Below are 25176 nucleotides of genomic sequence, written 5' to 3' on the forward strand. Positions count from 1 at the left end.
CTTCTGACCTCCCAGGCAGAGACCTGGGGAAAACTCAGAACCTGACACAGAATAATGGAAGAAAGAGCATCTTCAACAGGAAACCAGAGGTTAAGAACATTTTTCCTTCCTTTGTAGGTGACTTTTCTATTACTATTTCTCCATTACTCACCCTGGAAATTCACTCTGCTGCCATCCTCAAACCCAAATCACGCTTGCCTAGAACACTAGGAATAGCACTACCTGCTCATCTTCAAACACTCTGACCTGAAAGTGGATTTCTGCATTTCCAAATCGCTGATCAAACATTCCAGGCAAATGAAAGGCTATTTTAAGTCATCTTTAAAACAAAGCTGTCTTCGATTCCTTCCTCCCTGGAAAGGCAGGAGCGCTGGCTCCCGTGCTCGGCCGTTTGGAATGATTGAGACTTTCAGAACGGGAAGCTCCGTGTACAATAAAAGCTAATCAGCGATCCGGGGAGTCAGCGAGAGCAATCCTTCATCAGGAGAATGCTCGCCAAGGAGCTTTTCAAAAACACTGCCTACCTGCCAGCCGGTAACATTCGTCAGGCACTAAGTGACAGAGGTCACCGGTGGGGCCAATGTCAACCCCAAATGGTTGCTCATAAGAGACAGCAAAGTAACAAACACAGAGCTCAACCTCTGGCAGTAATCCAGCCTGTAGCCAGCCCCAAACCGGCAGCCTGTCTCACACAGGAAGGGAATGAGGAGGGATGCAACAATCCATAAAATCCTTAAGGTTGGAAGGGACCTTCAGAGATCACCTAGTCCAAAATTCTGTAGTTTGAAGTCTAGAGCAAGAAACTCATGTGTCCTACCAGCCCCGGGCTCCACTGGGTCAAAACACCCCATCTTCCCCTCAAGCCTCCCACTGTTACAGGAACAGACTGAAAAAAGACTAGGACAACTGGGTGCGATCAGTGGATGGCCTTCACAAGGGTCTTTATTAGTAGATTTTCAAAGGAATAGAATGTATTACTGAGGTCAGTGACTTAAAAACAAACCAACAAACAACAAAAAAATTTTTGCTCTTTAACTTTCAAATCTAACTATTTCACTCCTCCCAGGTTTTATTAATGTGGGAAGAGACATCTCTGCACTACTAGGAGAATGCAGTGAAAAATCACTGGACATTGTAATCATTAATCTGGAGCAAATTCAAAGACCAACACAGAAGCGAACATTCATCATTCCTACTGCTGGCTACACACACTGACATCTCTATCTTCCATGCTCCCATTACCATGGATGGGCTATGGAACAGCCAAAACATTATGAAAAGGGATTGACCAAAACAACCCCTCCCGTAACTGCACAGAGGGAAGACACACAAAAAAAAAGACCCCCAGAGAACCCCAGACAGACAGCTCATCACCTTGGCATAAATGGAACAGAATTTCCAAACTCAAAAGATGGTGATCCTACATCAGACTAACGAAACTGGGAATATTCTAAGCTTCCTTCCTAGTATCTTATTACAGTCCATAGCTATGAGAACAGAAACAAAGACAGGGGAGTAGAAAGGAAAATGAATGGGACCTCCTGGTGTTTTCCTGCAAAGCTGCTGTCCAGAGCTCCATCTCTTCCAGCTACTTTCACGTAACTTTTCATATCATGTTTAAAGCAAGCATTCCATGTCAGTTCCTTGACTTCATTTACAGCTTTACTTCAGACAATTTTAATCTGAGTCATTTAACTGAAAAACAAAACCAGATTGAAACTCTGCATGAAATAATTCAATTAGACCCACTTTCTCAATGTGTTTGGGGTGGCAGACTTGAAGCACCTAGCAAATTTAAAATGAAATAAAATTAATTTTTGACTTCTTCAGAACTTAAAAGTGTTAGGCATGGAGTTTGTTGATAATACAAAGTATTCTGGTGCTTTTAATTTCATTTTTATTGACAATTTTCATAGATATGTACCTTTTTTCTTACCTATCGCTTTTATTATAACTTGCATACGCAAATCTTTCCATAAGACTTCACATACTTTCATACCAATATTGCGTATGAGCAGCTTTTCCGTGCTAAGCAGTAACTGCTTCCTTGGCTGCTACTAAATAAGCAGATGTCAAATTAGACTATTCTTTTGCCCATGCCTCCCTTAGAAGGGAAGTGTTCCAGCGGTAATTTGTGCCCATTTTTTAGTTTGCTGCTTCACATTTTCCAAGCAAAAGCCTTGGGCAAGCAGATAAACCTACCAAAATAGGATCAAAGATCTCCCTTAATTCTCCTTTCTTTACAATTCATACAAAACTTTAATGTCTCATGCAGGATTTAGGTGAACAAGAGTGGGATACCAAAGGTAAAGTAAGTACAGTAAGAGCAATTCTCTCTCCTCCTGACACAAATTGAGACTATTGCTCATTTCTTATATTCCTCAGAGTCAATCTACTGTAATACCCTGCCATTTTCTTCTTTCCAGTTACTGTTCCCACGAGCTTGCTTATTGCTCCAGAAGTATTCCAAATGCACACTGTAAGAATGGGTGTTTTAAAGTTGCTGCTATCAACACTCTCAAAACATCCATCCATTCCCAGACAAAGAAAACTCTTCCATTTATACGTGAAGACAGAAATGACAGAGGCACATTTAAACTATTCAGCTCCCTAGGGCCAATCAATAAAGCAGGATGCACAAACTAAAGATGAACAGGATGGACTGACATTGTCAAATCACCAAGCACTATTAACGTACAAGGTAAATGAACTCACATGAAGAATAATGAAGCTCAACATATTAAAAAGATGCTTTGCTTCAGTGAAGCATTAAGTGAAATAGCCCAATCCACATGTAAAGCTCCAAGCACAATCCCCAATGGTAAGTCTGAGTTTTGATGCTTATATGATATCAGGGATCAGAGAAATAAAGCAAAAGGTAGCTTAACATCAGGATATAAATTCTTGTAGTTTAGGAAATGTGAGACCAGCAAAAGAAAAGCAGGTGGGTAAACCTTCTCCACAAACCATCACCTTAGAGATAAAAGTGACATTCACAAACTTTTATTTAAACCTTTGACTGAGAATTTTAAAAGTTGTTCTAACAAATAAGTGTAAATAACTTACTTTTCAATTTCTTTCATTCATAAAGAAAAAAAAAAACAATGTCAACATCAGCATCATGTTACAAACTAAGAACAAATATATAAAAAAAGTCACACACACACAGTCACTAGCTTTGTCACATTGAAGAACGGTTTCGGCTTACAGTTTACTCTAGCAGAATTTAAGAGACATCATGTATCCACTATGAAGGAACTTTTTAATACTCAGCATTAACTTCTCTGCTTAATTTCATGCCAAATCCCACTGTGTTATCTATTTAAAATAGGATCAATAGCTAGCGATTAACTATGGATCAATGTTTAACTACCATTTCCAAAGTTACTGGCATAACCAGTTGCACAGATAACACCCTATGCTCCATATTGTATCAAAATGCTATAAGGAAAGGAGGAAAAGGGAGATGAATATATAGCTAATAGATTCATATATGACTGTAAACTCTCCTTCTTCTGTGAAGAATAATTGGAAAAAAAAAGAATCTGGAGTCAGTCCTTTGAGAGCATGCTCAAAGCTGCAGAACATAGACTCAAAGCTACACAGAAAAAAAAAAGACTGCTAGAGGTAATAATGAGTTGAGCTGTTTGCTGAAGGTATGGTCAACACCACCAACAAACAAACAAACAAAAAATAAAGTAGGGGCTAAGCAATCCCAGCTGAGCATCTATAAGATGCTTAGAAAAAATAGAAAGAACATATCTCTAAACACTACAAACTAAAATAAACAAACTACTAACTTACATGAACCTTTGGAAGGTTCATGTAAGGAATGGTAAAGACTCATCTCATTTTTCTGTATTCCCAAAACAATCTCAACATCTTCACACAGTTCTCATGATGTCCTTCTTGTCAGTCATCAGTCAGTAAGAAAAAAAAATTATTTTTTTAAAAAGAAAAAAATACCATATACACTGAAAATAAAAAAAGCAAAAGAACAGAGAAAAAATAAAAATAAAAAAAAAACACCACAAACAAGAAAAGCACTAAGATACCTGTAAAGAAAACATGGAATGTCCCTATCCACATTTTTAACTAACACCCCTTCATCCTAAATATGGCCAAGAAAGATAAGAAACATCTTGGGGTAAATTGTTTGGAATTTGAGGCAGGAGTTTACTTATCCACAGTCAGGTTTAATGACTCGGGTGTCCCGGGTAATTCTCAATCTTATGTCATATTCATGAAAGTTGTATTTTCTTGCCCTTACCCTGGATAAACCTACACAATGCTTCAAAAAGTGGTTAATAAATGCAGAAAAGTACAACACTTCTCATACATAAAGCTGTGAATATATGTCCCAGAAGCATATTGCTCTTCAGAATATCATAGAGCTATGATTTACAAAAAACAAAACCAAAAAAAATCTGAAGTTAGGTGATTTCCTTCTTCTATCCCCAAAAAGGATCTGATAACAATATGTCTAATGCAAATGCCAAGGAGAAGTGAGCCAAACATCTGCTCCACTCTGACATTTTAGTTTAGTCTGCAGTTTGGAGAGGACTTTACAGTTGTTTGGTTTGGATACCTCTAAAAAGAAGCTGTTTGTGAAAACCACTAAGCTCATGCGCTGCCTGCCTCAAAATGCAGAACCTTAAAATTACAGCAAAATTATCAACCAGGAAAAGCCAAACTGGAAAAGTCTGAACCCTCAAGAAACTTTTATGATACTAATATAAAGCCAAAGCAGGAAGGGGAGAAGGGAAGGGGAAATCTTGGCACTAAAACATAGCTTTGGCGACCTGAAATGAAAGTTATTTTCCATTTGCAGTGGGTAACCTTGCACAATTCTCTACTTCAAACCCTTACAGGCATTCAGCATATTTTTTAAAACAGAGATTGTGCCGCACCCCATCATTTTGGTATACTTTGAGTATGCATGAAATTTGGAAGTACTGCAGCAGGAGTAAGGACAGTTCTGAAGGCAAGGATTGGGACACACAACAGGCCATATCAGCCCATTGTATTAGAAAACTCAAGATATATCGTAAGCATTTTGTTATGATTCTGTTTTAATTGTTCCTTATTCATATTCATTGCTGAAATCCACTGTATCTGAGGCTATTTTGGAAAGGCAGCACTCTCCCAAAGGGGCCCAATCCAACTCCCACTCAAATAAACAGCCTTCCATGGAGCCTATTTGTTGCTAGCCAACAAGATTGAGTTCTGCTGCGGAGGGCTCTCCACAAACAGCGCTCCAGTGAGAGCGGGGCTGAATACGCCTGTCCGCATGCACCACAGACAGCCCAAACCTTTTATCTTCTCGAAACACACGGTCAGATTTTAACTCCAAAAGCACAAAGCAACAACAACAAAAAACAAAACAAATAACAAAACAAGAATCAAGAAAGTAGAGTAAAAAAAGAATTTAACAGTTTCAAAAAGGTGCCAAAGGAAAAGCAGAAGAACAATAAAATGTTTCATGTAATAGTACCATTTGTTAGTACCATTAAAGTTACACAGAAGAATGATTGTTCTTGTAGGTTATAGTGATTGTATCCACACTGGCTCAAGAAAACTTCTGTTTCAGAACAGTTATGAAGAGCATCACCTGGTTCAGAAGTCTTGTGGCAGATACAAACTACGCTCCCCTAATAAGTCATCAAGGAAGGTTTTAAATCTCATACATCCTTACGAAAACAGACGGCACTGTTTCAGAAAGAAAGCTTATATTCTATGATCCTCGGTAAATATAAAAAGAATTTAAGACTGTCTCTTGGTACCCAAAAAAAAAAAAAAATTACTCACTGCTAAGCTAAACAAATACACTACTGGTTACAAGACTGGAGGTTTGCAAACACATGAAAAGATGATAAAAATCACAGAAGAAATACTTCTGAAAGTTTATTTCTTGATAATAACTTTACTGTACGGAAGACCCTGATCAACTTGAAAAGAACGTACAGGTTTTGAGAGCAGCTTTTACTACCCCAGACAGCTGATAAGGCTTTGGACATAGAGTCTTCAAAATACTGTTTATGGAAAGTAAACCACAAACAAAAAAAAATGACTCCATTTTATCAATGTAATTTCTGCTCCGAATTAAAGCAGCAAGTGATATAAATGAGAACGATTCCTTTAATGGAAGGAATCTCTTACTCAGATGCCTTACCCTACTCTATAGCACAAAAATCCAGGCTCTTTGGCTGATAAAGCCATTTGTACACTTTCAGTAAGGCTAGCAGTTCAGTCTGAGATGGTGGAAGATTAAAAGATGATTTAAATAGGAATTATATATTTTGAAATTAAGAACTTGATTTGTTGATATGTAGTATTGACATCTTCTTGAAAAGAGGCGATTTAGAAAGCATAAATCTTGGGCGGTATCCTCAATATCTGTCAGAATTCAGAAACAAAGCAATAAAATATGATTTAATAAAGTGTAATAATAGAGTGTGATTTAAAATACAAAGCCAATATCTAGTTCATAAACAGCACAAACAAACAAACAAAAAAGACAAAAATAAACTATCTCAAAATCCCAAGAATACTCTTGAGAATCTGAGCTGATATCCACTGCTTTCAGCAGGGCAATGTAGAGCATAACTCCACGTGCCCTTGCACCCAAGATAGAGCACGGACGGCCCAACTTCCACCTCTATCCATGAAAAGCCACCACCCTCTAGCCTCTGAGCGCTCCTCAAGCACACAAACCAGAGTCCCTACAAGAACAAATGTATATAAATGAGCATACGAAACCAGAAAACCAGGGAGGTTCTCTCTCAGGATCTTATCATGAAGTTACGGTCACATAAATTCACGTGGCAGGAACAATTCTTCAGCTTTATAACACGTAGTTGGGTCTGCCAAGATTACTGATCAAACGGTGCATATACACCTGTGTGTATACATATATGGATATACGCACACATGAAACAGACACAAACTAAAACACTCCATCAATTGCACTGAACTGCGAAATAGACCGGGCCAGGTATATTTCCCTTCACTCTATTCTGGGAGAATATTCATGCTCACAAGCAGAGACCAAAGCAGCATCCTGAGGAACTGATAAAGACAAAATAAAAGTGCTTGTGGCCAAAAGCACCAAATCCAAAATGTACACATCTCATTTTACCCTCCAACTTAATACTGTTGGGCCCTACTCCCTAGTCGAGCTGGATAAGAAACTCCTGTTGCACCCTGCAAAAGCTTCTAAAGCAAAGTTTGACAAGCAGCCCCATCGCTCTATCCCCTCATACCTTTATGATTCCAAAAAATAGAAGAGTTGGATAAAAAAAATCCCACCTGTCTCAGGCCTCCTGCACCTGCCTCGAGGAGGGCAAGAGGCCAGGGCAGAGGAGTCTGCCAGCTGTGAGACAGCAAGGGCTTTCTGCATCTTTTTTTTTAAATTACTCCAGCTTTATAAATTATTATTTTATATTTAATTATTTAGTTAATATTGCCACAGCTAAACTCAAACACGGTTGCTGGTTTAACACTCCCTAGAAGGTTTGTAAGGCCTAACCAGCCAGCAAGGTAAATAATAAACAGAACGGTAAATACAGGAGACGGGAAGAACCCCCAGCTGCTGGCACCGGCTCCCCGGGAAGGACGGGAGGGAGGGAACGAGGCGGCCGGGCCGGGCCCGTGTCGGTGCCGAGCCCCGCGCAGCGCCCGGGCCGCGGCGCCGGCCGCACTCACCGCGAAGGCGCCGCGCAGGCGGGCGGATCTGAGCGCCAGGTCCCGCAGCGCGGCCCCCAGCCGCGACGCCGCCATCTTCAGCGCGCCGGCCGGCCCGCCCGCCCCCTCGCGCTCCCGGCCGCCCTCCCTGCCGCCGTCTCCGCCCTGCCCCGTGCGGAAACGCGGCCCCGGGGCGCCCACCCCGGCCCCGGGGCCGCCCTGGCCGCGTGGGAGCGCGGGGCGGGCGGGGAGGATGCGGCCATTTTAGCGCGGGGCAGCGTGAGGGGAGAGTGGGCGGTCGGGTCTGCATATGGCGGGTTCTGCGGCCGATCCCTTGTCACTTGTCTTGACTCCTTTTTTTTTTTTTTTTTTCAGTCACTTGACCTGATTCCTTGACACACAAAAGTTGTGGTTCGGTTTCGTTTTGGCTTTTCTTTTAAGAACTAGTAAACTCAGCCGATATGCCTTGATGAGAGCCAGCTGATCCCTCTCAGGCACTTAAATCCACCTTTGAACTCCACCAAGTGCCTCAGCTTGTTTTGCATCCAGAAGTTAACAAGAAAAAAAAAAAAAAGAAAAAAAAAAAGGCAAGATTTTTCCCCCCCCCCACGTGAAAATTGAGGTAGTGGCTTCTGGCCCTCCAGGAGGACAGTACTTAAAAGCAGAGTGCCCATAGCTCATGACTCACAACAAGGGCATAAAATATCCCCTTTGGAAAGTTCTCTGGCTGAACTGTGGTTTCATGGAAGTCAGGCCTAGAAGCCAAACATATAAAAATCCCTTGTGCCATCCATGCAGGAAGAGCTACGGGCTGGCCCGGGCCCCGGTGTAGTGTCTGGAGCCTGAAGCAAGCGGGCGAGCCAAGTGGCCTGGGCTGAGTAAACACCACCCTGAGCAGGGCTGGACGAGGCTCTGTGTCTCCGCAAGGTTAATGTACAGCCTGGATAATCCATCCGTGAGCAGCAGTGGGTCAGGATGTTCTGTGCAAATTAAGTATTTCACACAAGTTGGCAATTAAAACCCATGTTTGAAAGTGAAAAAACTGAAATAACTGCTAAAAACTGAGCAGCAATGCAAGTACCCTTGCAGTTTTACAGGAGTTTCTGTTAAATTTACCTAAATATAAGCATGCAAACATGCAAAGTTTTAGCCTTGTATGCAAGCGTGAGCTATGCAGAATGTTGTGTTATGATCAAGGAGGACCAAAAGACTTAAATCTCCCTTTTCTGGTCAGGGTGTGAGTTCAGACCAAGGAGAATGCTTCTGTCAGCACTCAGGACTACCAAACACGTCTTTTCTAAATATCAGGAATAAACAACTCCTTTATTAGAACTTAATCAGCAAATAAATTATACTCCTGTTAGAAAAAAAATAGCAATATCACAAAAACAGAAGTTCTAGAAAAAAAGATTGAACAGTTTTGTCTTTGTCATGGCAATAAAAGTAATGTAATAGTTTCAATAAAGAATCTGAAGATGCTGCATTTTGATAGCATTGAACAAGAATATGCGGCACCCAGTATTAACCTAGGTATTACTGTGTGCTTTTTCTTTCCAAATATTATATACTGACATCAGTATTATGATGGAGGAAATAAAATTTCAGTTTTACCTTCATGACTGGATCACTAAGCACACTGTTACCTTCTCATACAAACTATTATGGCTGTCTACATTAGGTTTATATTTATATAACAGGTATATAAGGTATATAAGCTTTCAGGTAATGTGTGTGTATTGCATGCAACACTACCATTTAATGCTATGAGAAGCAGTTTTCTTGCATAGTATAAATAGTGGAGAACCCTTTTTACTGTTTTTTTATTGTTTAGATTAGGTAAAATGGGAAAATACTGCACAAATACAGAATATGGGTCACTAAAACATGATTTCTTTGTATCTCTAGGATAGAAGATACCTGCTTTTTAACATTGGATGAAGATGAAATACAGAGATTAATTGTCTACATATTCAGTCTCCATGTTTGTACATATAAACCAATGGAAAGTGAGACTGAACAGGTCAGTTATAAGGGCAAGCAAGGGCCAGTTTTGCTGGAGTGTGGAGTACAGGGATATGTGATGGGTCTGTGTGAGAAGAGAGATGCACAATATGAATTACTTCAGGGAAACTCATTTGGGGTGCAGGACTTAGGGGGCACCTAAGGAGTGGTCCCAACACACACACAGAGCACACAAACACGGCGCAAAGGAGAACAAAATTCATAATAAAATATTGGGAGAGCGGCTGATTTCAAAGTACGCTCCTCGACTCCCACACGGTTCCCCTTGTCATAGGTGCAGAGCACAGAGGTTACTGCCCTTCTCAGATTTTCTCCGGGGTGTATAAAGAGCTTGATTTGAGTCCTAGGCTTTTTATGACTTGATTTGCTTAATATAGTACTCCCAATAATGCTTTTGCAATCCAGTAAAGTTTAAGGGAATATGCTTTATGGTATAACTCTATTAGCTGTCATTCATCCTAAATGGTAGATAGTTCTTAAGTGAAAACATTAAAAAGAGGGGGTGGGTTACCTTATCGCAGGTAGACAAAAACATCATTTTAAGTATTTTTGCATTTCCTTTTCTTTATTGTGGCAGTACCTGTTAATGATGAAATAGTATACTCATTTTCATATCCACATAGATTACCTCCCAAAACGTTATTTGTAAAGATGGATGTCGCACCCAGCATGTTTGGTATATCCAGCAGCTCAGAAAGGTTGTTTATCATTAACTTTTCATTTAACCATAAAACCATTTGACAAATGCAAGTTCATACAGAGCTAGCATAGCTGAGTGGAATTTTTTTTTCTTAATATTTTTTCATGAATAACATATCTGAGCTCATGCTGATACATATCAGGAATAAAATCACTATTACAACTGAAGCTTGGAACATTTATATTTTTATGAATACCGTACTCTTCCAATTTAGACTGAAATAACATTAGGCCAAATACAGCTTTCCTTATTCACATAATCAGTCTTGTGACTTCAGTAGTTTGTCTATAAGTCAGGCAATCCTCTCACACTTTAACTTTTGATCACTGATAATGTGGTTGCTTTAGTTTGCTTTTGGATAGTTGCAGCTTTAAAAAAAATACTGTAGGCAATGGACTGAAAGTTATTTGTGTATATATTACCTTGTAATTATAGTTGTGTCAACTGTGAAACACAGATTTGATAGAAAAATTTCATCCTTATGTGAAAATGTTCTGTAGGACCTGATGCTAAATTCTGCCAGCCTGCTTGCATAGGAGCATAAGAAGGGAAACAAGGCTGGCTGCTAACCAAGGCAGTTAAAGAAAACAAAGATAGAAAAAAATCCCAAAGAGTGGCTAACTGTGGATAGTTGCAGCCTCAGGGTGGTCGCCTGCATTTGTGGAGGAGGAAATTGTGTCTGTAACATAATGAACTGAAGGAAACAATGTAGCAGATTCAGACACAACATTCTCTGAAATAAGGCATGTGGGTAGCAAAACTGCAATGCATTAACTGTTAGAATAGACCCACTGAAGGTGATTGGAAACAAGATCACGGAACAAGAGTCTTACAGGGACTTTATGGAATATGGATCCTGATATGCAACTACTTCTGGTCTGAGATGTCATCTCAGTCATTCACCATTCCTTGTCCTTGTTCCTTTTGTCTGTTCATGTCTGCTTGGCTCTAAGTATTAAACCAGTGGGCCCAGTTTGATGCAGTTTGAAGCCAGAGTGTCCCAGGGTGTAACATTATGTGATAAGCTAGAAGCAGAAAAGTACATAAAACATGGAGCAGAGTTTGCTTTAAATAAGAAAATGCAGGAATGAGGAGGAAAAGTAGTGAAGGAAAGCATTTTTAAAAGATTTACAGTGACAGAGGTTATGCCAGTGGGAGCAATGGTCACAAAAATGTTCCACCTTCTTGGTATCCAGCTGTGAGACTGTGTATAAAAAGGAAACATTCAGGAATTATAAATTAATTGGCTGAAAACAGTGGAAGGGATGCATCAATTTTCAAGAGATATGCTGCTACCCTTTGCCAACAGCCTACTGTATAATAAGGCAGGCAGGGGATTTCAGGTTTCTCAGCAAAGATAGATTGGTAGGTCTATAACCCTCAGTTCAAACAAGAACTCGAGAACCCAGATGCTGTGAGTAGAGAGACAATTTTATTAAACTTGTCAGAGACAATGCAGAACTGTGAATACAAAAAAAAAAAAAGTTAAGATCTGAGCTGTGGGATACAGCGGAAGAAAACTTTTCAGAGGCTGGACCTCTTTGATAAGATGTGACTATATCCCCACAAAGACTTTGAAGTCTTTGAAAAGAGTAGACAATCTAAATTCAGGAAATAGATGTCCAATAGTCTCCAAAAAAGAAAGGTAAAAAGTTACTTGAGGGAAAGGAATGGAGATTAGAATAGCAGGAAACAATGGAAATGGAAAGGCACTTTTGGTGGTGCTTGTGTGCCAAGTAACTCAGAATCTTATGCAGCCAAACATTCTAACAAGGTGCATTGATTTGTCAATCAGGAAGCAGAATCTCAGATCAATGACATTCTATACATTATATTTATAAACCTAGTGAACTGTCTAGACTGTAAAAAAAGTTTACAGATGAGGAGATTGTCCAGACAATCAAGTGAAGAGCATCCAAACCCAAGGGCAAACACTTTCTGATAGGGATCTGTGAACTCTGTACATGACATTCAGTGAAGCACTTTAACTGTTTCACGGTAGTGCTGAAATGCCCCTGGTGAAGGCAGGATGGCACAGCATTAGTAGAAGTTATTTGGATGTTAAGAAAACCAGCACTGTTACTTAGGACTGGTTGCATCCTGAAGAGCATCTGCAAAAAAGTGTCCGCTTCCCGGGAATGAAACCTGGACATGGCATGACACTGTAGACAGCTGTAACTGTCTAAAGCACTAGAAAATGCTCATGTAAGCAGTGTTTGCTTTTGCCAAAGGGAGTTTAGGAAAATTAGGAAGGCTATATTTGTTCCCATTCACGTCTAATCCATGTTTTGTTTTACAGATATTTTATTTACAGTTTATTTTAGCATGTTGTCCCAACCTGATATAAGGCTTGAAATTTTCTATTGTCATTATTTTCTAAACCTGTAGTGTGAAGGGGCTGCTAATATATGAGGGGTAATTTTTTCCTGATGAATTTTATGGATTGTAGAGGAAGAGAAATTGATTTTTCTGCCGAATTAAGTATTGATTTAAATGTAGCTTTCTATGCTATCTAGTTCGGGGTGATGGGGGTACCATTTCAGTGGATTTTGTAGATTGCTTGCTGTGTTCTCCCGTTTCAAGAAAGTGTTTTGTCATGGCTGCAGGTTTTAGTTTCATTACAGCTGGTTGGACATCAGCAAGTGGTTCAACAATCACAGAATTTCTTGAATCATAGAATCATAGAATGCTTAGGGTTGGAAGGGACCTCTAGAGGTCATCTAGTCCAACCCCCCTGCACACGGGAAGATCATGACCTGTTTGAATAGCCTAACAAAGAAGTGCAGCACTGTTAAAAAAAAATAAAATCTAAATGCCTCACCAGAAATAACTGAGTGGCCTAAACGTAAAGCAGGCCACAACAGTTACTATGGTGTTTTGTGCAAAGTCTCTCTGTCCTGTTCTCTAGTCCCCATTTTTGGACATACCATTTAATGTCACTTAGTGCCATGTAATGTGAAGGAGGATTCTTGGCCGTAGGTGATGACAGGAATATTTATGCCACTGGAGCTGTGCTGTCTACAGTCATGAGAGTCGGTAGACAGTTTGAAAGACCAGTGGTTGAAATTCCAACACCTTAATAAGAACTTGGAGAAGCACTTGTTTAAAAAACATCACTCTTGGGCTTGTTTCTCATGCCATACAGGGATCTGGACCAATAGAGAGCACTGAACTGTGCTATGCATGGAAAGATGTATTTGCTGGTGTCGGAGACATCAATTTGCCATTCAGCAACTTACCATCCCACCTCCTCTCTGTGCTGTTTGTTTCTTCCCAGTTTATGTCTCTGTCCATTTCTTCAATTCAGTGTTTCACTATCTGTTACTTTTTGGTATTAGGGCTGTGAATTTCCCTCCTACCTTTTCCTGCACTAGTGCCATGTAATCAGTGGCCTCATGCTATTATCAGGCCATGAAGTGTTGGCAATGAGAGAGTGAGAATTAAACCTGAATTCTCACAAAGTGCTTCCGTATCAAAAGGCTACTTTTTTGTTGTTTGTTTCATTGTTTTTCGTTTATTTTTGTTTTCAACTTTGGTATGTTGCCTGAGCTCGGTTCTGAGACTTCCTGTGAGGAGAAGGAAAAAGATATATTCCCTCTGGAACAGTAACTATCAGTAGCAGTCTTCCAACACATAGCAAGGGTAAGGGGTGCTTTCAATTTCACCTTCACAACCTAAGCTGGTTTATTAATTGTTCAAGATGGAAAAGGTGTTGAAAATTTAATTTTTTGGAGCTGAGAATTTTCCTGGAGTTCCCTTCAAATTAGATGCAGGAGGCTTTCAGGAGCCTGGTGAGAATATAACCTGTAATGGAATAAATTGTTCGTGCCAATGAGCTATAAATACTTTCCTGACCATATAGCCTAAATAGTTGACCAAAATTCCTGTTACATTTGCAAGTATCCCCTACCAGGCATAGAGAAGAGTGAGAGCATAAATAAACTGCATTAGTATCTGCTGTTTTAATGGTGCTTGCAAATTCTATGGAAATTTAAGCAGAAAATAGGAAGCCTAGCAAAAAGCATTGGTTATATCTCATGGAACACCATCTATATGATTAGGTTAGGAGGAAGGATAGAGACTCAGGCTTGTTTTCCACACAGCAGAATTTTATTCTCTAAAAGAGACCATATCATTTACAGGCTAAGGAACAACAACATTTGAGGAGAAGTTTTCTTTTGGTCTGTAAGAAGAATAACCAAAAGAAGAAAACCAAAATTGTTTGTTTATGAAGGTTGTTACAGTCTGTAATAAAAATACATATCAGCTAACATTGCTAACTTGTTACTGTGGACATACATAAATAATTGATCACACCTTCAAGTCCTACATGTGTGTACATGTACATGCACTGCAGCTTTTCATGCTTTAGAAAAAAATCAGCAAAAAAGATTATTGCTGGCACTAGGCAGAAACAAAAAGAACAACGTATTTTCTTAAGCTTCTACAAAAGCATGTAGGATTCATCTTTTTTTATTAATATTTATTTGTTAAAGAAGTTAGAAGAGAAATCAGCTTGGTTGAAAAATAAATTGCAGTTAAAATTTCTGCAAGAATGTTTTGCTATCAGTCTGATTTAGTAAAGGATATTCAATCTTAACTGTTAAATGTAATGCTATCAGGTATAGCTTATGCCGTGTAAATTGTCCCTTAGAAATGTGTTTGATAGGTCTGTTTCTCTAGGAAATTTGGCAAGGTTTTAATGCGTAAAAGTGAGCCTATAATCAAATACCAATGGGTATTTTTATTTCACTAGTCTGTGCTTCAGAAAATGTAAATTTTTTCCTTAAGCAGTAAACCAGTGAAGTCCAATTCATTAGAAACAACTGATACAGAAGATGTGTATTTGTTTTGAGAATCATTTAGGCTAAAATGCATATTGTAGTAAAAACTCAGGGAAACAAGAGGAAATCTACATGGACAGCTCATTTAAGGCCTATATGATTTGGGGTTTAAAATTAAAACAATGTGCATCTGAAGTGCAGTAGACTGAGGAAATTACTCTTTTAATCTCTTCAGACTTGGCTTCCTTACACTTTTAACTTAATTTTAATGAGTGTTGATCTACATACTGAAATGAATCAGCTTGTTACTCAAGGCTATATGTGATTTATGTGATGAAATTCGGAACAGGATTCCCAACAAATAGTAGGGTTTTCATGGATAAATGACAAGGGTAAACTTTTTTACCTCTGCTAGTTTCAGAGAGCAGGATTATTACAGTGTTTGTGGCTCATATTTAAGTTATATAGAAAATACTGAATTTACTAATGAAGCTGCGAAAATGACAGTAGGAATACCCAAGTCATGAACTGTAACTTATAACTGAAAGAATTTCAATATTTCAAATGAATATTCCCCCAAATTGCAAGAGAATTTGCATGTGTGTAACAGTCCATTGAGTTTTCCTTTAGTATTCCCAGGAAGAAATAAAAACTGCTGTATGAAGTGTATGACATGTTGTAACTGACTGCTGCATTTCAGCTGAAAACACAGCTGTTACCACCCTGTAAAACTGAAAATGCATTAAGTTAATGAAGTACTTCAGAATAGCAAATAATTGAGGAATTTGCAAACTGCACCAGTGTTCTGTGAAGAGGAGGAAGCCTTATTTTGTTAGGCAACAGTCCTTGCAAATTAATCACTTTGCTCTAATAGTATGTGATACATTATTGTCTTGTGATACAGTGTACTAGCATGAGCTCTGGGCAGTAAACACAATGAACAGGTTTAAAAGGGGATTTGTCCCTTGTCTATTGCTTCTGGAGAATAGCAGTGAGTCTGTGTTTTAATCCTCACCTCTCAGTGTAAGGAGCAGTTAGATTCCTGCTATTTTACAGCAAATGTACAGACTTAAGCAGTAATACTGCATCTTACATGAACCTTTCTGCACAATATCCTGCAGAAGTCTCTCCATGCTTTTCAGTCCAGTATGAAGAAGTCAAAGATTTCTAACACTATAAAGAACAGAAAATATCTGTCTATCTACAGATTGTATGTATATGTTTATATATATGAGTGTGTGTACATATGTAATGCACAAGAGTTATACACAAAAATATATTAAAAGGTCCTTCATCTACTGTTTTGTGGCATGATTTTGTGAAAAATTTGTAATATTTTCTTTCCTAATTCCTTCTTTATTTTTCTGCTTATTCTCAAATTTATAAGCGTGTTTCAGCACACTTAATACTCCCGGAGTTGCTAGCAAACATGTCGAGATTATCTGCAGATAACAGATCAAATTGTGTGTAATTGTTAAACGTAGCCCAGTCCTGCCCTGTTGCATCTCTGCTGTCAGGCTGAACACATCTTTCAATGCGTAATAATAACACAAAAGCTTGAGAGAGAGAATCAGCTCCAAAAAGCTCCACCCAAATGGGAAAATCAACCCTCAGTGAACAGTAAGTATAGACCATCAGAAATCATTTTTCTTGATGGGCAGAAGGTGAAATGTGTTTTTAAAGGTAGGCTGTTAAGTTTTTGAAAGGCAACTATCAGAGGTCATTTTAGCCTCAGTTGATTATCTCTTAGGCCTTAGCTAAGACTAAATGGCAGGTTAAAACTCTTGTATGTACAAGCTGCAGTTTGAAAGGTATTTATCATAGATGAAAGTTGAAGAAAAGAGATGAAGTCAAAGTTAAATAAAAGGAGAGCCCTTCCTTTTAGCACAGCATGCATATCTGTGAGCTGAAAGCCAATGATTGTTTCATGTTTTGTGGCACTTTTGCTCCTTCAGCTGTGTTAAACCAAGCCATTTTGTTACTCACTTTCTGCTCTAATGAAGGTGCTGTTTTTGTATATCTAAAGTATTCAGTCTTTCCCCAAGAAGATAAGATGGTCTGCAACTTCAAAAAAGAGATAGGAATGTACAGAAACTGTCATCCTAGTCAAAAAGGCATTAGCAGCATGGCCTTTATCTTTGTGATATATTTTGAAGCCACCGGATGGAGACGAAACAAAGGCTGTCAGGTTTCGTGCTGCTTTATTTTGTCTCTTTCTTTTGTTATCTGCCGAACAGGGCAGCAGTCACATATGACAACTCCTTTGCAGACCAAGTTGCCACACTCACTTAATCCAGCTTCTCTGGAACTTGATTTTCATGGTATCTCAAGGTCTGCCATATAGCTATGATTTCTACCCAAATAACACAAGAAGGGCACTATCTTAAGGCCCTATCTTAAGGCAATTCTCAGTTGTTGAAATAAGCTGAAATTATCATCAGGGAGCTATTGCATCTCATATATAAAAAAACCCATCAGTTATTAAGGTAATAATGCAGAAAGCCTCATTAATTACAGCACACAATAAAGAACAAAGTGAGTTTAAAGAAGCCAAGCAGATGGTGCTGTATAAGCATTTTTTTAAACAGTAACCCTCACAGTAGCGAATGCTGTAGGTAAGAGCGCAGCTCAGCTTTCATTGAAACTCTGTGTTTAGAACACAGAAGTATTTCCAGATATGTTCTCTGATGAAAGTTAGACTCTTCTCGAAAGTCTGAGGAAATCAAAAGCAATGCAATTGCTTTCCAATTACAGAATTGGGGGCTGGAGGGGAGAGAGAAAGGAGCATGCTGTCATGTTTTTACTGTTTTCTGCCATTTCTCCTACTGCAGTTGTCTGTAACAACAAATTCTGTAAACAACAAGGTACTAACATTCTTAGGAAGCATCTGGGTGGTTACCAGGAAGAAAAGGGCATGCATAGCTCTGTTCTGGGAGGGTGGAACTGGGGGAGAGGAGGGTTATCAACTTTGCAACAAGACCCCAAGGGACTTTTTTCCCAAGAGGAAAATGAGCCATTTTCCCCCAAGGGAAGAAAAGGCAGACTGAGGAAGTACTGCTTATACAGCTCCTCTGCTATATGTTAATGGCAATAACAGGAGCCAAATCTAGTAATGATGATTCTCCAATCCAACATTCCTGTGTCTAGGAAATTAAAATGTAACATTCAAGTTTACCTTGCAAACACCCAGAAAGTATCTGTAATACATACCTATAAAGTATATTTTTAGAGAAGACATACTAGTAGTAAATTTCTATTTCATAAAACTGGCAAAATGATTTTAAAGAATTCAGTTCCTATCTGGTAACTTATTAGTGACTTCAACACAAGCATAAGAAAAGAACTAGCTGAGGATTCTGTTCATAGCAGAGGTCCATCTATGAACGATGGAGATCTTGGACATGCTGCAAGTTAGATAGAATGTCCTGGTAACTCAAAAAACCTTAAACTAGGATCATTTGTTCAGTTCATTGTGTGGAATTTTTGTTTGGGAATGGCAAATTCTAAGTAGGTTCTGCATACCTTACTAATTCAACATTCAACAGGTTTTATTGGATTGTTCTTGAACTAATATATGTAATTGCAGATATGCACAGTATGTAGTCCCAATTCTTTCAGCTATGAGAATTGCATGACCTTAGTGCCTTATATTTTACGATTTCACTTGGTTATTAATGAAAATCAAAGATTCATGGCAATAAACTGATATCCAGTTACCTTTTTTTTTTCTTCCTGATGTAATTGGAAATTAAATCCAGATTATTTTTAGTCTGTACATATAATTGCAGAGAAAAAAACATTCAAATGGTCTTTGTAAAAAAAAAAGAAAAGAAAATAGCAAGATAGTTCTTTTGAACATAAGGAGCTGTTATTTTAATGCTAAACTGTACAATCAGATAGAATTGGAGAAGTGTATGCTACTCAACCTGCACAGTTGACAAATGTTCTGAAAGTGGGAAGTAAGAAACTGGGATCCCCTAAACTCGACCATTTCTTGTCTCAAGTTATTTTTTTGTTCATTATTGCTAAAACTGTTATTTCTGTATGCAAAGTAGTTTGTGGTTCCTGTATGCATATGGTCGTATGTATAAGGGATATTCAGAATCAAGTTGGGTTTGTGACTGTTCTTCCAGGGTTGGAGGTGGTTCATTGCCCAGACCACCTGTACACGATACCCAGTTTTACTGGCCAGAATGTAAAGGGCAGCTGCATCTGGTGCCACCACAGGTCTCCTTGAGTTGGCACTGACTGCCTGACACCAGCCTGTCCTCTGCATGCCAGTCCACAGACCACAGAGGCTCTGGCAGCTCATCGATTTCTTGGGTAGATCGGTGGTCTTGTTAATCTACGCCTTGAATGTGGCTTATTAGTGCACAAACGGTAACCTGTGCACAGTGAATTAGAGGTCTCCAGAGAGATTTTGCACAATTTTGAGCACCACATTGCTCTATTAAAAAGGAATCATTAACATTGAGAGTGTTAAGCGTAATGAAATAACACTCTACTTGTATGGTGAGGAATGTCAGTACTGATAAAGTCCAAAACTGAACCTTAGTTTTGCAAGTCAGTAAACAATGGAGAGGGTGCAGCTGATGGACAAAGTGTGAAATACTCGTTTGTCAAATGCTCAATCAAGTTAAAGACTATTGAAAGACTGCATTAATGTGATGGGACTACTTTAAATGTTGACATTTCATAGAAACATTCCAAAGCACTTTGTGCAAAATGGTGCCATCTGTATTCCTGCTCAGCTTCGTTTCCTAGTTCTTGATTCAGTGTTCTAAGAAAAGAATTAGTTCTTCTTGGGGAATTCAGGGAAAATATTTCATTTTTTTAATGAGTTTCTAGGTTATGTTTAGAGCTAGTTGTAAGAAGAAATCACTGCGTGTGAACTTAGCCCTTTTTGTTAGCAACAATATTTGGAGGAATAATTTTATGTTTGTTACCATTAAGTAAAGTTTCCTTAACATACTACTTATGCATAACTTCATTAGAATCAAAGCACATGACTATATGGTTATGCAAACACAAAGTTTGACCCACGAAGAGGAGATGTACCAGAATTACTGTGACATCCTCCAGAGATTTTCACTATTGCTATTGATTTTACATGAAGGCGCTCAGATACCACAGTGATGGACGGCACTATAAAACCCTAGGAGAGATGGATAGACATGATTAAGTGTTTATTGGCCAATACTCAGTGCCTTTTCCTTATCCTCTCAGGTCCCAATCCACAGATGATACGCTGTTACCACTCTTAGCTCCAGGGTTGGTCATTAAACTCAAGCAGAAATAGCTGATATATTTAGTTCCAGAGGTCTCCAGTTCATCACTTGCTTATCTCTATGCTAGAGTCTAACCTAGTTTCAGTACAGAAGCCTAAATAAACAGCAGAATTGTTGTAAGCATTTAATTTATTAAAAACTTTTCATTGGCTCTGATACTGTTATTCTTTGTTTTTTTTTCAGCTCTTTTGTTTATTCCTTGGAGAATTTACATTTTCACTCTGTGTTTATTGTCTGCTGTCATTCTTTGCAAAGGAAGAATAGAAATCATATTTTATCCTGAAATAATTTTACCTTCCTTCATGTTCTGTTTAATGTATTTAGTTGAATAGTGGGGGCTTTTCTAGATGCATTTCTAGGATTTTTGCGTTAATATCAGACTTGAGATGGAGAGTCTTCTTATCAGATAATATAACCTGTGAGGGAGTCCTGAATGTTAACTCAGTAACTCAGATGTAGGGTTTTTTTGGTGGTTGTTTTTTCTGTTGAGCTCAATCTTGATTTTTTTTAAGGTTCATACTTTCACATTACGGACTTCATGGACAAATGCCTTAAAAATTTGACTTTCTCAAGCCTAGTCTAAGAATTTATTGGAAATATTGCATTGTATGTAATTACACCTGCTTCCTCAAGATCACTCAATAATTTATACCCAATTGAAATGGGAACCGTGGCAGCTTGACCAGAACAATTCACTATAATAAATTCCAGAACAATTCGCTCTGTGCTTTACCACAGAGTAAAGCATTGTGAAAAAGCTGAGAGAGAGCTGGAAACTGCTTAAATTAAAATATTCCAGCAGCACATAGCATCAAGTAAAATATACTGTAATGATAATAATGTCTTTTTTCCCCACATCAGAAGCAATAGTAAATGTGGTGTTTGTATGAATTGTTGAGGTATTGTAATACTTCAGCCATTTAATCTTCTTGTAGAGTACGTAGTGTAGGCACACTGTGTTGTGCAGGGAGTCACTTGGTTTATGATTAATTGTTTTATAACTATTCTTTAAAAAACAATTCATGATTTACAATATATATATTTTTTTTACTGCAAGCCTATTTTCACTACATCAAAGTAATTCATAAACATTCATTAGTAGACAGAGGAAATTAAATGACATTCTAATATAGGTTCCAGTGAAAGTAATTTTATACTTTGATGTGTACTTTTAAAGGAAAGACTCAGGAGGAACTGGAGAACTGGAGCGCTCACAGATAATGTGATGTGATTTCAGACAGCTGTACTATTTGTGTCCCAGGAGTCCGGGAGGATTTGGTTTGATTTGATTTGTTGGGAGGTGTTTGACAGTGATCCTCATTGTGATTCTTAATTTTAGTGGCGTTACGGTCCGGTGGTCTAGATCCCTGGGAGCTCAGCCTGCTTTGGCTCCGTCGAAGGAACGTGAAGAGCCCAAGCGCGCGTCTTCAGAAGCGCCAGGAGGAGTGGTGCTCTGCTTGCCTTAGCTGTGGGAGGAAATGGAGCACTCCACAGCTTTTCCAGAAGTAACAGATATCTTTTCTCATAATATACTTGCTGTAGAGGCACAGAAAAATAAAAGTGGAAAAAGACAGTTGCAAATATTACACCAAACTGGAGAGCGGCGATAAGAAACTGATAGAAGAGTGTGCCTTCCAGCTGCAACTTGAGATTGCCTGCAGAAATACTTGCGAGTTCTGATGCCTTTCCTTGAGCTGTAAAGAGGTTCATGGATTAGGAAGCATAATTCCTTAGGCTAAGCAACAAAACCCTTGGCCACCTTGCTGCTGCCGATGTTTATGTCTTGCATGTATTACAGCTTCTCAGTTTCCTTTTCTTCAGTGATACATCACCTCTTCTGGCAATAAATCATAGAAACTCTGTGGATAATGCCTTCATTTTGCATGGAAAATACCTGCCATAAATCTAGGTGATGCATAATAACAGTGTATGGTATCTTTCTTCCTGAGAATGGCAGACATTTGCATTTGCACTGTGCTTTCTCGCTAAAGGAGAGACAAAACTTGTTCATCGACCACTACAGTGATACCAACATGCAGAAAGAGAAAGAGCTGTTAATACTGGCCTTACCATCTCCTGAAATCCTATGGAAAAACTCATATGGATCAAGGTTTCTGGAAGAAGCTGGCGTTGGAAACATTTTTACCATATCAGTGCTATTGTATTAGCACTGATTGCTGTGTCCTGCTTTCAGAGCTGAGCTGTCGTTATCTGGCACCATGTGGAGGTATGGAGACATACTTGCAAAACAACTTCTGCTCATTCTTGCCAAGTCTGCACTGCATACCTGGTTTGTCTTTTATGGAGATCTTTCTAAATAAATCAAAGTAGTGGAATGATGAAGTGCAGTCCAAAACACACTAGACTGAACAGACATTTTCCTTTGGGAACAGACATGGATATGGCATCTTCATATTCCTTGTCTTACTGTAACAACTCAGGACATTTTTGGCAGCCACATATTCATTGTGATACTTCTTTGTCAGTGAGGAGAATGAGAGGGAGGATCATGGAGTCATAAACTCCCAAAGTGGAGCTGACAGCTCTGTAACAAGGACAGCGGGTATTTTCCCTGAACAGGAGCGGTAGTATCAGGCCCATCATATGTAAGGCAATTACAATGTAAGCTAATGAAATGAGATGCCAGGTTTGCTGATACAACTAGTTTCACAACCTCTAGCCTTCTGAGCCATAACACAGAATAATTCGTAATGGGATGTGCAGAACTCTTTCAATTAGATTTCAGAAGTGAAGTGAGTGTTTGAGCTAGGCAGAAGCATGCAGACCCTGTAGGTTCAAACACATGGTAATTGAATAAATAGACTCAGGCTTCTGCTATCACAAAAAGAAATTAAGAACTAAGTGTAAAAGATGGAAGAATCTACCTCTAAACGACACCCATTTGCCTGAATCTAGTTGCACTTCATTCAAAAATGACACTTGAGGATGAGGGGAGAGGCTGCTGTTTCTCAGGAAAAGTCTCAGTAGTGAGGATGCCTTCAAGGGAAGTTTGTGTGTGCAGCCGTGTGCAAGACTTGGAAAAAGTGGCCTCTAATCAGTAAACAGGGATTCTGAAGACAAGCTGATGGAGGCTACCTTGTTGTATAGGAAGAAAACACAGATTGTTGCTTTTACATTTAATAACGGTGGAATTTCAGGGTGTCAGGCAATTATCAGTGCCAATTACATGAACACAAGACAGCAGAAGCCCTTCTGTGTTTCTGTCTGGATATTTTATATTCCCTTGGCTCCTACACCAAACCTTTTGCAATGCTTATTGCACCCCACCTGCTAATGGGTGCTGAATTGTAGCAGGTCAGCATTTCTGGGCCAGTCCCTTCCATACATGAAAGTTTCTTCCTATCCTTATGGTGTTTTCTCTCCTTTTCTGATAGCTGCTACTGCCAGGGAAGCAACGTCTAAGATGGCAAGTGAAAAAAAGAGAACAAACCTGAAATAAAGGAGTAGAAAGTCCCTAAATACCCTTTCCCTATTGGAGATCTGTGTGTATGTGTAAATCCTTCTATGAAAATAAAGGAGATACATAACTGGACAGTCTCTAAGTTGTGCAGTATTTCTTCTGTTGTCCATTTCTATGGATTGTAACTCAAACATCTACATTCTCCTTTTTTTATTGCCTTCCCTTTTGAAGAACTCATTTCACTAAGGAGAGCAGAACGAAGGGAAGATTGGCTCTATTGAATTCATGTTGAAATGATTATAAAACATGGAAGTTATTAGAAAAATAAACTTATTTCCTTTTCCATTATGTGGTATTTCATCCACAAATTTATTAGTTTAATATACTAAATAAAATGACAATGAATATTATTTAGCATCATTGGAGAATATTTTTGGCAGCTGGACAACATTTTATGTCTGCTATGCAATCTACAATTAAATATGCTTTTTTATGAAAGAGATCATACAGTTTTTTATCTTATATTGCAAAGAATGAATAGTGCGAAGATAGTCTAAAATTCATGCACAAGTCTAGTTCTGTTTACATTGTTCCAGAGTGCTCTAAAATCTTAAATGCGGAAGTAAATCTCTGTAAAGCTTATTTGGACAATAATCAAGTTATAGGCTGGAGAGGCAGATACTAATCACCATCTTCATTGTGCAAAGCTAGTGATCTTGCACTGAAAAGAGCTGCTGTTCTGCAACTTGCAGAGAAACAACTAAAAAGATAATCAAATGCAGCAGAGACACAAAGGTCTAATTGCTTTTAGACTCGGCAGCTCATGCCTGAGCAGGCGCAGAAGCGATGCCTCCGTAGTGTGGTAGCAGTTGCCTTGTGCAGGAGGGGATGGGATTTAAGGTACAGCCCTAAGTACCTATGAATATTAAAGCTTTTGGGGCAGTTTTCATAAAAATAAAGGATGCAACTGAATTATAGTTCCTTCAAATACTTTATTGAGCATATTAATCTTTTCCCTTGTCTTCCTTCCTCCGGTGTATAATTTTGCAATCTAATGTTAACCAGCTGGTGAGGAGGCTGCTTAAAACAAGTAAAGTATTCCCAGATCTTTTACTCACCTCTAGTAGGTGTTATGAGGTTGAATTACTTTACGGTTCTCTAGCACATTGAGGTCGTTGATATGGGGTTACATTCCCTACCTCATTCCATTATGGCCAAGTAAGTTAATTCAGTTTAATTCAGTATGCACAGTTGGCACTTCTTTCTGCAAGCTCTTTC

General features: G+C 38.8%; 1 protein-coding gene across 1 annotated transcript in view; it reads right to left on the reverse strand.

Moving 5' to 3' along the window:
* SUCLG2 (succinate-CoA ligase GDP-forming subunit beta) overlaps positions 1-7786 on the reverse strand; it is a 103348-nt gene extending 95562 nt beyond the window's left edge. Inside the window, exon 1 of the mRNA XM_088528309.1 lies at positions 7705-7786. Within this exon, the coding sequence (XP_088384435.1) occupies positions 7705-7779 (75 nt within the window). The 5' untranslated portion in view covers positions 7780-7786. The remainder of the gene's footprint in view (positions 1-7704) is intronic.
* Positions 7787-25176: the final 17390 nt, after the last annotated feature.

The sequence above is a fragment of the Tinamus guttatus genome, unplaced genomic scaffold, assembly GCF_059628265.1.
Source record: "Tinamus guttatus ecotype Peru unplaced genomic scaffold, ASM5962826v1 Tinamus_guttatus_pri_ptg000307l, whole genome shotgun sequence".
In the NCBI taxonomy this organism is placed as follows: Eukaryota; Metazoa; Chordata; class Aves; order Tinamiformes; family Tinamidae; genus Tinamus; species Tinamus guttatus.